The 13,186-nt window shown below is 35.0% G+C and overlaps 1 protein-coding gene across 1 annotated transcript in view; it reads left to right on the top strand.

Moving 5' to 3' along the window:
* LOC120627175 (inactive dipeptidyl peptidase 10) overlaps positions 1-13,186 on the top strand; it is a 167,899-nt gene that overhangs the window by 18,039 nt on the left and 136,674 nt on the right. Inside the window, exon 2 of the mRNA XM_039895043.1 lies at positions 11,914-12,050. Within this exon, the coding sequence (XP_039750977.1) occupies positions 12,021-12,050 (30 nt within the window). The 5' untranslated portion in view covers positions 11,914-12,020. The remainder of the gene's footprint in view (positions 1-11,913; positions 12,051-13,186) is intronic.

Below are 13,186 nucleotides of genomic sequence, written 5' to 3'. Positions count from 1 at the left end.
TAGGTTCAAAAAGAACAACTTTGGCACTAGGCTGTTTCTAAACAACTTATTAACAAATTGCAGATAGATTAAAAGCATATGGAAAACGTACGTTACGGTACGATATAAAGTCGTAAACTAAAAAAGGTACCAAATCATTTTAATACAGCGCAGTGGATAATTCGGACATTAGCGAATTAAATAAATGAATTCAGAGTTTGTAAGCGCTTTAATAAAATCCCAACAAATGTTATAGTAATAATTCATTTCAAATTATTTCAACAACAAGTGAACGTCGACACTGCGGGACGTTTACATAATTAATCACGCTACACGATTACACTGCAGTGAACATTTATTATATAGGCCAAGAGCTGAATGGCAAAAGTATGTTACTTATTAATTTCATGTAGCTATAGCTCATAAAAACCTTTTCAACCATGTTAAATCGTACTTTCTTATATAACCATAAAAGTTTAGTTAAAACTAAAAATAACTATTCTCAACTAATCTAGTCATCTAGTTACCATCATCAGACTTATTAATATGCCACTTCTGAAAAAAATAAAATAAAGCAACTAAGATTGAACTGAAAACGCTTGTTTATTAAATTTCTTATTAATCTATTAAAAGTTATCATCATCATCGGACTTATTAATATCCTACCGCTGAACACGTCTTTCGTAGGAGAGGTGGTTACGGAGCGTAGTTATTCATAGTCACTGTGGTTGGATTCATAATCCTTGTTGTCTCAACCATTGGACATCCATTGCTAGACGTAGGTCCCTTGTTTATCATGATCTTGTGCAATTAATCGCCAAAATATTTTATATTTCGCGTTTTTGGAATCCTTTGAACACCTAGAAGGTAGTTGCTTCTCCAGCACATAGGGATTTCAACGTCCGTCATTCAGCACATCAAACCCGTTGAGCTATATATCTATATATATATATATATCGGTGACTGGTTGTTCTAGGAGGAGGAGATCTCAGTTATGATTTCATCACGTATCGATACCCTCTTTAATATCCGCTTGTTTATCAGACTCATAATTTAGTCACTGTGGATGGTAGATTAATAGGACAGATGACATAACGTGCTCTCTAAAGTTAAAGGTATAATAAGCCGGAATCATATGATCAAATCTGGGTCTTATCACCTTCAAATAAAGTGCGGTCATAAAAAAGAGGACACCTTTGACGCTATTTGTGTCGGGAGAAAAGTACAATTAGTATCTGTGTTATTTTCTCTCGCTCACAATAACGTCGAATATTGTTTTCATTAACTATTTTTCTTGGTTAACCAATTTTTAGTATTCTCGTTATTTAGAAACAATTTTACAACGAACGCTCAGAATATGTTCCCGAATAAAATGCACAACGAGTAGCAACAGTTATATTCATGGTTGTGTGAGCAATAAGTCATGTGCAGTGTAGATACTGGGCGTATACTGGGTACCGTTTACATAATTGATCATGCAGCTGTAGTTAACGAGCAAACGGTTCCAATGAAATAAACTGGTTAGTATACATAGCCAATATCCGTACTTAGCTACAAGAGGATTTTTATATCCTCATGTTTTAATAGAGATATTTATTGTAACGCAAGCCCGGCTTTTCGGCTTCTATGGTAGTATCGCCACTGCTATTGCTATGAATTGCAATAGCAGTGGCGATGCTTATGTCCGTTAGGTTCCATTGCTGTTTTTATTTCATACAACTTTTCTTTGCATTATTGTGAGATGATAGTGATTCTTTCATCAACTTACGGTCACAATGCTCTCTAGTCAAAAAAATCGTTTAACACTAATTCTACAAATATTATTGTTATATTACTATCCGGTTAGTATAGGCCAGTTATTATTATGAGCAGATTAGGTGTCTATTTAGTACAATTTATACCCGAGCAGTTTTATCATAACGTGTAATAACTCGATTTCTAGGAAATTGCTATGAAAATGTGATAAAATTAACAGCGTATAATTGAAGCTTCATCCTATTTTTGACAGTCTTTGTAAGGATTTTTGATTTTTTTATATGGCATCTTGAATACTTAACAAATACAAAATTTCTGTTTGATATGTCTGATACATCCTTACACATAAAATATCAGCTTCCATATGTTAATTATCAGAACTCTAAAAGCAATAGATAGATTGATTCTAAATTGTACTCTTTTAATTGTGCGTTTTTATTGATATACATATATCCTTAAATAATGTATTTATTTTTATTATGACTGGGCAACTAAAAAAAATGTGAAAATACAATGACATTCCGCTTTACTCATAGTATAACTCTCGCCATTTATCACAGTTAAACGTTATGAGTTCAAACTTTTAAAAGTTGGCCGTCCTGCCTTCGTCTTATTAAATTAAGCCAGCCGGCCCACTTTTAATGAGTATAGGATTATTGCTCCCTTTTGTAATAATATAAGAATTTATGACTTATTAAAAACTTGCTATTGCCCGTAACTTTAAACCTACTTTCATCCCCTATTGTAGTTAATGAATTAATAAAACTTTAAAAACAACACCCTTTGTATCACCCTTTTTTATACCACAATTTTAACAAAACCTTTTCCTAACTGATTCAAATGATTCAAACCGATTAAGGGTAGTATATATTTCTCTGATTAGTGTGTGGGATTTTTCCATGAGAGTGAAAGCGGTTGTAAATCCTATGTTTTTACAAAGTTAGGGGATATTCAAATTTTGAAAGTAGTTTCCTTTTAGGGTATTGGCAACTACTAAGTGAGGGATTTACTTTAATCTGCTGATTGAAGTTGGTAGATGCAAGAAGACTAGGTTTTTGAAGTTGGAGAAGTTCAAAGCATGCATTTAGTTGAACACCCGTACTGTACTTTTTTTTAAAGAAATCATTGAAGCTTTTTTTTTATTTTACTACAAGTTAGTCCTCGACTGCAATCTCACCTGCTGGTAGATGATGATGCAGTCTAAGATGATAGCGGGCTACCCTGTTAGGGAGTATGAGAGTTCTATTAAACCATATCCCTAATCGGTTTCTACGCGACGTCTTTGTCAGTAGGGTGGTAACAAGTCACGGCCAAAACCTCCCACTAGACCAGACCAGAGAATTATAAATTACCTCTACCGGGATTCGAACTCCCACTTAAAACTAAAGTGCTCATCGTTGCGAAGTTATAAGGTGCTGAAAGATAAAAGCTAAACAGGGGATGAAGGTTTGTGTGGAAAGAAATCCTATCAAATTTTGTACGCGGACGAATTCACGAGCAACCCCTTGTAATATAATAAAGACAAAGATAAAGATAAAAAACTATGTAGTAATTGTACATTTTGTTACGTCGCACAATTGTCGTTCATATTTAGTTACCATTGGCTCTCAGACTAGCTAATTGTAGCTATAATTATTAGTAAAAAAAATCCAAAACACAGTGTTCAAGTCATTTCGTATTTCATTTATTTGCTCGCTGTCATTGTATTCTTGTTCTAGACTACTACAAATGGAAAAGGTGATTGGATATTGTGTTATATTCGAATTGGATAGGTACATTTTCAGTTACAGTTTTTAAAAACCGGCTAGGTGTGAACTGAACTTGCATACACAAGGTTTCAAAAGGTTGCAAGGTGTTATATTAAATAATACACGCAAACTGAACGATTCTCTTGACGGCCGATTGGCGCCGTTTGCAGCGACCCTGCTTTCTGAGCCCAAGGCTGTGGGTTCGATTCCCACTGCTGGAAATTTTTTCTGTGATGAGCATGAATGTTTCAGTGTCTGGGTGTTTATATGTATTTATAACATAACACAAGCTACGCTTACTTTGGGGCTAGATGTCGATGTGTGTATTGTCGTACTATATTTATTTATTTATTCGTGTCAAGAAACCGACACCTCTCTTGCCAACATGTGGGCCAATACTCCAAGATTTGCTAAAGTGACTATCAATCCCCGTTTACTACGTATTGGCCACGATAATTGACACTTAGCCAAATAGCGACCAAAGTCTAATGTTTAGAAATTTGGCTTCCCATGCAGGTGGTAACAGTTTTATCCCTGGCATCCACCACTTACTTTACGGATGTGCGTTTTGAATTTAAGCAATCAAATTATCATTTGTGAATAAAACTTCGTGAAAGAACCTATATGCCTGAGAGATCTCAATTACAATGCAAGAGTCGCGTAAAGTACTCGCACTGGGCCAGCGTGGTGGACGAGATTCTGAGACTCGTGCCCTTCTGTGGGCCAGGAATGGATGATGATGATGAAAATTATATTTGCTAAGTGAAGAAGCCATAAACACATTTTACCAATGAATTTTACAGTAATAACATAGGCTTGATCCATAAAATCATTCTTAGTGCCTATTCAAACCCAGTACATAAGTTTAGTGCCCTCAAAAGTCCATAACTGGCGTACAACATGGAAAGTTTGCCTCATAACGGCGCTGAGCAAAGTTTGCACTGTACTTTATCGACTAACTAGACTTTGATACGGGTAAATTGACCCTAGAGGCAAACAGTTTTTGTGAAAGGTCTTTTTAAGAATAATACGTAGCTAAGTGTGCTTGCATTTTTAAATTCTGAAATTAATTTTAATACGTTAGTTGCATTTAGAACCTTATGTGCATGTGTACTCTGAATTTTAGTTTATGCATGTGTTAGAATATCATAAAATAACAACTTGATAATTATCATATTTTATTATGATTTATTGTAAAAGTATTATTCAAGTTAATATTAATATCCTCACATTAAATATAAAGATCATTTTTATTAGTCAACATTCAGTGATGTCACTGTACTTGAAGAATTAATAAATGTGTCACTATACCGCTGTTAATACACAACTGTTATTATACAGTTTTGTAATTGTATTTTAAAAATAATATTTAGAGTAAGTGAAATTAATATAAAACCATTGTTGTTAAAGTCATCATACAATGATGTTATTATACTTTAAGTATTAATATTTGTTCATACAATTGTCATTATACAATTGTGTCACTATACTTTAAAATTAAAGCTTTCCGGAAATGGATATTAGTAAACCACGTGATGTCGAAAAGTATAAAACTAATGTGCCTTGTCAAAAAAAGGGCAGTCTCTGTTTTTGCCAGCAAACAGTTGGTCCTTCACGTGGGTTACTGAGGCCACCACGATGGCCGAAATACTAAAGTTAAGTACTTTGCACAATTACTATATCATTTAATTACTTTCATACGATAAAATATGTGTTATAAAATTAAAGATATATAAGAAATAATAATAATGAAATATTGTAAATGTGATATTTAAAAAGAAGGGTTGCTCTGGAGTTTCTTTCGCCACTTCTTCTCTATGATATATGACCCCTTCCGAAGTGGTAGTAGTTTAAAAAGAAAATATTAACGAAAAGATTAATGTGAAATATATTACCATCATACTTTAACGGAGTGTTCCTTGTTTTATTTTCATCTCATTTAATTTGGGTTTAATTATTACTTCAATCAGAAGAATAATAGTCCATTCGTTTAAATAAGATCATTATATCAAAGGCCTTCCTACCTAAATTGATAAAAATCTATTACATGCGATTGGTAGATGCATTTATGTCTGCGTGGATTTTAGACATGGATCCAAAGAGAAAATAGGCAAAAAGACAGAAACCTATGCTGATCCGCATGCTTTTTAAGGCAAAACTGCAATAAAATAGTATGTACGAAAAGTAACGTATTGCAGCAATTTAGTAGTGTAATGCATGAATGTATGAGAAAGTTTATGAGAAAATAGACTCGGAAGTTAGAGCCATGATTTTAGTACATAAACAAAAAAACAAAAATTCATACTTGTTTCGAAGCGGAGATGCTGAAGTTTTCTATAAAATTTACATGATATACACGTCAAATGGCATACTTAAAGCGGATGACCGCCATTGGTAGGTCTGTTCGCATGAATCCCGGGTTAAATTGGAATGAAAAATTTCTGTGCCACATCCGCGTTATTAAGGTGTGGCCGTACGTCACTCGATTACCCATTGAAATCATGCTTAAAATTGAGTAGTTTTCGAGTATCGAAACTGTAATGTACCGGTTTTCCATCTAACTTCGCTCAATTTGTATAACCGTTTTATCAATATTCCGCAGAATTGTTCAGCAAATAGCGTTCACACAAATGGAAGCTGGAAATAAAGTCTTATTTGAATGGAAATATCAGTGTTTCATTACCTTCACATCTTGCCATTATAAAATAAAATAAAAGCAACGCTATCCTTTGTGCAAACATATTTTACGTTTTGTTTGTGAGAAACGGGAGATGGAATATCTGTTTGAAATTTGTCATTGCCATTATGTTAGCGGTGATATCCATCGACTTATCTGCACTGGGACATCGTGGTGGACTAAGCCCTTTTAATTTTGAGACCCGTGCCCTGTAGTAAGCTAGTATTAGGTTGATATTATGATAATGATGATAGCCAAGTAGTTGGGACTTCGGTTTAACTTTTGGGGGGCCGAGTTTTAATCCCTGGACGCAACTCTAACTCTTCTAAGTTATGTGCGTTTTAATCCATTGAAATATCACTTACTTCAACGGAGAAGGCAATCATCGTGAGAAATCCTGCATGCCTGAGGGTTCTCTAATGTTCTCAAAGGCGTGTGGAGACCACCAATCCGCACTGGGTCAGCTTCGTGAGCTACGGCCTTAATTTTTCTAGGTTTCTCACTGTACCCCGGAGACCTGTGCCAGTGACCCTGCAGTGGGCCGATAATGGGTCAATAAGATGATTATACAATCATCAATTATTTACATATTCATGTGGTGCCAGCAGCAGAACAAACCTTCACGGGACCGGATCCCGCCAACCCAAGAATACGTAAAGGGGAAAATGTACGTGGAAATGCACGTTGCGGGATCTGACGAAGACGATTATTCACAATATTCAATAACCTTAAGAATAAAATTTGTGGAGATATTTGTGTGTGTCGATTCGCAATACATATACTTACCACGCACGAGAGGCTGCCTAGACTCGAATGAGTTTTGGCACGCAAACAGATCTTTCCTAGTTAAATAACTCGATACACTTTTTGTTACGATGAAATATTTTAATCATGCGAAAAATCAGAGATATGAGTCTTTTTAGAAAAGATACTTGTAATAAAAGTAACTTAAATACAGCTTTTACTGACGCTCGTTGTCTCTGGTACCTGCAATCTTTACACTTATCCATCAAAACAAAATCAGTGATGTATAACGCAACACATCTTCTGTAAGTCGTTTGTGAGAAGTTGCCTGCATCATCACTTACCAGGTGAGATTGCAGGCCAAGGCTGACTTGTAGTGGAATAAAAAAAAAAATAATATATGACTGAAATCCCTTCGCCGCCTAAGAAAAGGGCTGATAGTCCTCAAATGCTTTTACAGATATTTATCACACAGCAACGAATCATCGTAGTAAATAAAACACTCATTGATCGATCAAACTTTGGATCACGATTTCCGAGGCAGGTCCAGAATTGTTGGGTTTTTCTGTTGATAATTCTCAGAAGGCAGTGTCAATCTCCAAGCTTCGGAGAGCACATTAGGCCATTGCTCTGATTTATTATCACTAAAATTACATGCGATAATGATCGTAGCAACCAGCATTGTAGCCTGGTGAGCATATTGTCTAAAATCCTCTCACCAGTGATAGAACAGGTCATTTAAGAATGAGAGTGGGAGGTTAATAGACTGATGACGATAATGATGATCAGGTCATCCTTTTGAACACTCGAGACAAATACTATGATGCCAAACTTTAAACAACCCTCTTGGGAAGAAAGGTTAAAAGAAAAACGAAAGTAAAATGTTTATTCAATTTGTAAAAATGAACCTATCTGACATGGCTAGCGAATCTTTTCTGGAGTGGTTTGACATTCGACCTGCATTTGATTAAATCTTTGCTACAAAATTCCGGCTTCATACCGAAAATGTAGGTAGCTGAGTTTGCTAACTTAGCTCAAACTATGTTCACTTCGGAAGTTCGGTCGCTGCCAAGTTGTTTGATGATAAGGAAAATTGAATAGATACCTATATATTTACTTATATTTTAAGGAATTGATTAAAATGAGATGAGTTCTTATCATCGGCTCCGCTTGTTTATTAATTGGAAGAAAAGGTATTGACATAAACCTCAATATGATCTTAGATTTTTTTACTTTTCTCAAAATAAATTAAAACAAAAAAGTGTTCTTGTTTTAATTTATTGATCCAGTTATTAAAAACGATATAATGTTCAATAATTGAGATATTGAATTGCGGAATAATTTCTTCACCTCTGCTAATAAACCGACCTTGTCAGATTGTGAGGGTTATTTGCTGAAAACAAACATCTATATACTATATTTTATTAATACGTTGCCTTTACCTAGTAACTTAAAATTTAAATAATCTCGTTATTTTCAGAAAAAAACAACCTTCTTCAAAATTCGTTTTCCATAGCAAATTTTTCGAAACAGATTTTGCAAACTTAGTTCTTACAGTTCACCCCGTTCGGAAGCGAGGTCGACGTCAAATCGACGATTAGATATATCACTTTTCTACTGATAAAGACTGCTGGAATTCCAAATTAAAGTATAGTGCAGTTCTCTTTTTAACATTATAAATGAAAGAGTAATTTACCTTTTTGGGGTTCCGATACAAACAAACTTGAAAAATTAAATGGGTATATAATAGTGCTTGTAAAACTGTTATTTAAAAGTAAAAAAAAATTAAAATATTTTTATTTTTATTATAAAAGGGCAAACACGAGAATCAACAATTTTGATGGGGTTATTGTTAACCATTTATTTTGATAGTCAGTTTATTAACTCTAATTTATAAATTAGAATTAAAAAATGCAATTATTTTATCGTAATCAAATTAGTAGACCTTTTAAGATTATGTACTTATTGAATAATTTTCTATATTAATGGTTTTTTGATTTTGTTTAGTATTTTAAGTGTTGTGGGCTTGATGCGAATAAATTAAATAATTAGTTCCATGGTACGTATCCTCGGTGCGCGAGTCTGACTCGCAACTGCTGGTTTTATTTATGTTACTGCTAGGGGAATAATGTAAGTAACACAAAACATATAAAGCACTCAAAAGTAATAATTGACATATTAACTGTTCAGACATTCTTCTTTTAGGCTTAAGCTATCGACTAGGTACATAAAACATAATAAAAAATGAATAAAAAGGAGAGTTCAGCAGTTTTTAAAACTAAATTGAGGAAGGTTATTTTCAGCGGCAGAATACTCAGCGTTTCCAATCTATTCCAAAAGTCAGGCCGTTGCCAATTCGTTTTGTGATAAAAGTAGTTGTATAATTCAAAAATTTCGGAATTGCGAGCGCGCTTCTGAAACTTTGTAAAATATTCTGTAGAAACTGAGATTTACAGTTAGGTTTACTTTTTGTTTAAATTCAAAATAATGTCGTTGGAATATTGACAGTATATTTGATCGTTAAACTAATTTCTATAGATACCTAAAGACACAGTTTGTTCGTGCTATTAAAATTCTTACCTCAAGCGCCTTAGCGGCGCATCTCCTTGAGTCTTTTAATTAAGGTTTATATGAGGGTGGCATTTATAATAGTCTTGGGGGCTTTAATACCGAAATATTATAAGCCGGCTAGATTATAATATTTCGACATAATATAGAAGCTCTTAATTAAACAAAATGCTTATAAGCTGCTAACTCATTAACGTTTTAATTTAAGTAGGTAGATTGTATAACTGGTATCATAAATAAAAAAAATAAAAAAAACCCCCGAAATTCAATATTATGTACATTATTCTACTAGTCAAGCCCTTTCATTGGATACCCATAGACTGATTCGTTTGAACTTGGGTCGATTCGAACTGACTCATTTTGCATAATGTTGCGTCTCACGTTAAGGTACATAATCAGACATTGATACGGTACGACGCGGTAAGTAGGTACATACCAACATTTTTTAAATGCATGACCATCCGTCATCATAAAATCATTATCATCACACCTTTACCGGCACGGGTCTCCTCCAAAGAGAAGGGTTTAGACCGTAGTCCACCACGCTAGCCCAGGGTGGATTGGTGGACTCCACACGCCTTTGAAAACATTATGGAGAACTCCAGGGGTGCAGGTTTCCTAACAATATTTTCCTTCACTGTTGAAGCGAGTGACATTTTAATTTCTTAAAACGCACATAGCTTAGAAAACTAAGAGGCGCGTGCTGGGATTCGAACTCTACCCGGAAAGAAAGAAAGTGATGTGGAAAGTCGAAAGTGAAACAGCCCTTATCACCAGGCTATCACCGCTTCCATATCATAAGAAAATATCAATAGGTAATCAGGACAAAATCGGTACTCACATTTTATTTTCCCAAAAATGGTAACAGACTTGACTAAACAAATATTCAAAGCCTTTAACCCCAAAGGCATAATTTATAAAGTTTCCGTACCGTCGTGTGAAATTTTAATTCGTAAATTCTCCAAATTTTAGTCATAAATCATTCCACGAATAAATGAAATGTTTAAAGAGGGTGTTACATATTGCCTTCGCAAAATATGGGTGCCAAATTATTACATCGGGCTCATGTAAGCTTGACCTTTAAGTACGTACGTTTAAGTGTAATAGATCTGTTTGTTTTGAATGTTAATTGTTTTCACATTACAAAAGTCTAGTTTTTTGAAAATTTTGCAATCGTATGCCACATGGTAACGATGCCACAACTATAAGTTTATTTACAGGAACAGACACAGAGCGGCAATTTTGTAAAACTTAACCCTGGCATGCCCTGCGACATGTTGCTCTTTTTCTACTTACCGTCATGTGAGTCATCAACTTGGTCCGTCATAAATTACAAAAAAAAAACAAAAACTACAATAATTCATCACTTTTCTAAAATTCAAAATTCAAAAATTCATTTATAAGTAGGGCTAATTTAAGCACTTTTGAATCGTCAAGTCTGTCTGTGTGTAGTTACTCTACTACCTATAAAAGTTTGAAAACATAGAGGATGGTATTTCTCAACGGCCCACCGTTTTAAACACGCTATCTGTGGAATTGTTTAGTAAATTGTATTTTTTAAACGGTACACAACAACTTGAGCAGCAGGAGCACCTTCGTGTTGAAAGATTGATCTGAACAGACTTATTCCAAATCTTAGCTGTCCCTGAGTACAAAATCGCGGATTACATGTTACCCTGAGTGGGTTGTGTTATAATTCGCAATATTGTATTTGGTCGTACTCGTAATTCTTAGTTGATGTTTTAAATCAAATTTAATTAAATAAATTATAACAAAATTTGTAAGAAATACCACAGAAACATAACTTCGTTTATTACGTTCATTTTTTACGTTGCTACATAACACCACACCACACAATTTGTTTTTTAATTAAAATTTTGCACTAGAAACGTGTTTTTATAATTCAAAGTATATATTTTTTTATAGCTAAACTTATATCCTTTATAAATAAACCAACGAAAAATATGTTTTTCTAGGGAAATGATAATTACAAACTAAAATTAATATTTACAATAAATATAAGCCGTCTAATTGTTCATTTATGGACCCAAAATGCTGGCGCTATTGCCCCTTTGAATTGCTAAACCCAGCCGTTGGGCGTAACAAGCTCTTGGGTCACCATAAGACACGATGTTAATAAAATTTTTCGTGTCCGAAGACCATGGGCAAACGCAAGTATCAAACGCAAGCGCCGCAAAAACGTAGTCATAACAAATAACGGAGTATTTACAGCGCTTAAGCATTTGAGCAGATTCAGCAGCTGCTGCCGCTTTTTGGGATGTACTCGGCAAGTTAAACTAGCTTACGACAGAGGTTTTCATAACCTTCTTTGTCACAAATGCATCATCGTAATCCTGATCTTCTCTCAGATGACATAGGGATTTAAAAAGCATTGACTCAAATACGGGCATGCATAAAATAATTATATTTTTATTGTTGCAGGACTATGAGAGAAAAAAATGAAGTGCAAAATGGTTGTGGATTAGTGTAACGCTAGATGTGCTTTAGTGACAAAGTGCAGACAAAACTAAGTGCTGTAATCTGTTAGGATGGCGGATAACGTCGCTTTTGATGATGAGGTAAGATTAATAACATAAGATTTAGTAGTGGAAAAGCTTTTTGTGAGCTAGTCCGAGGAAGTACTATTGCCATGCTTATTTCTTTGTCGCAAAGCTGTGTTCCGGTATGAAGGGCGTGGGTGATGAAACAGTCACATGAGGCTTAACAGGTACGCTTTAAGTTGATGGACACAGACAGGCAAGTTGCAAGACGGCGGATAATGTCTCGATATTTATTCGCGTCTCATACAAACTGGATGAGGAAGACTCTTCTGGCATCTCTTTCACCTGCCTCGTATGACTTGAGTACCTTCAAGGCAATAGCGAATGGGCTTGTAGGCAAGGTGCTTCGACCTTTTCATCAGGCATGATTGTGGTCTTAGCGCTAGCCTTCATCGATAGCCTATTAAAGTCCACTGCTGGACTAAAGGCCGCTATCAAGGGTAGGCTTTAAACATAATCACCACAATGGGCAAACTGCTTGGTGATTGCAGTGCTAGTAGAACAATGGACCCTGATGTCCGTTCTCTGTTACATTCCCATAGTCGCCTCGCACGACACCCGCGGATGAAGTAGGGATGGCGACAGTTATATCCTAATCTACCTTCTCCACACGGCATCAATAACACGGTAATAAAAAAAAGCTGTGTTACCAGCCCCTTGTAACTTGAATATTTTCAAGGCTAGAGTAAATAAGCATTTTCGAGACTAGCGCGCCTGTATCCAGACCTATGTGATAGTAGTAGTAAATTTTGTCACAAAAGCCTATTATATAAAAAAAAATCGGCTATTTTACCCATCTATTTGTCCAAGATCCCAGTCACCTTTTTACATTCGAGCCACAAGGCACAGTGAGAACCTACTTGATATTCAAAGGACACGTACGAAAAGAAACAACTTTTTCTTATCCCACCGCGAAGACACCGCTTAAATGCCGTTCCAGCTTTCGTTTATACTGTCATCTATAATTTGGGGAAATAAAATCATGGAGTGGTTAGGCATCTTGAAATGAAATAAAATGAAAATACACTTTATTGTACACCTAATATAATGAAATTATAAACAAAAAAACACTAAATACAACACGCAAGTACAAAAAAGCGATCTTCCACTAAAACGCGGTGCAAATTAGGAAATATCGCTATCTCAACTTTCAG

The sequence above is a fragment of the Pararge aegeria genome, chromosome 1 (assembly GCF_905163445.1).
Source record: "Pararge aegeria chromosome 1, ilParAegt1.1, whole genome shotgun sequence".
NCBI classification, from domain to species: domain Eukaryota; kingdom Metazoa; phylum Arthropoda; class Insecta; order Lepidoptera; family Nymphalidae; genus Pararge; species Pararge aegeria.
This window is presented reverse-complemented; position numbering and strand designations above follow the sequence as displayed.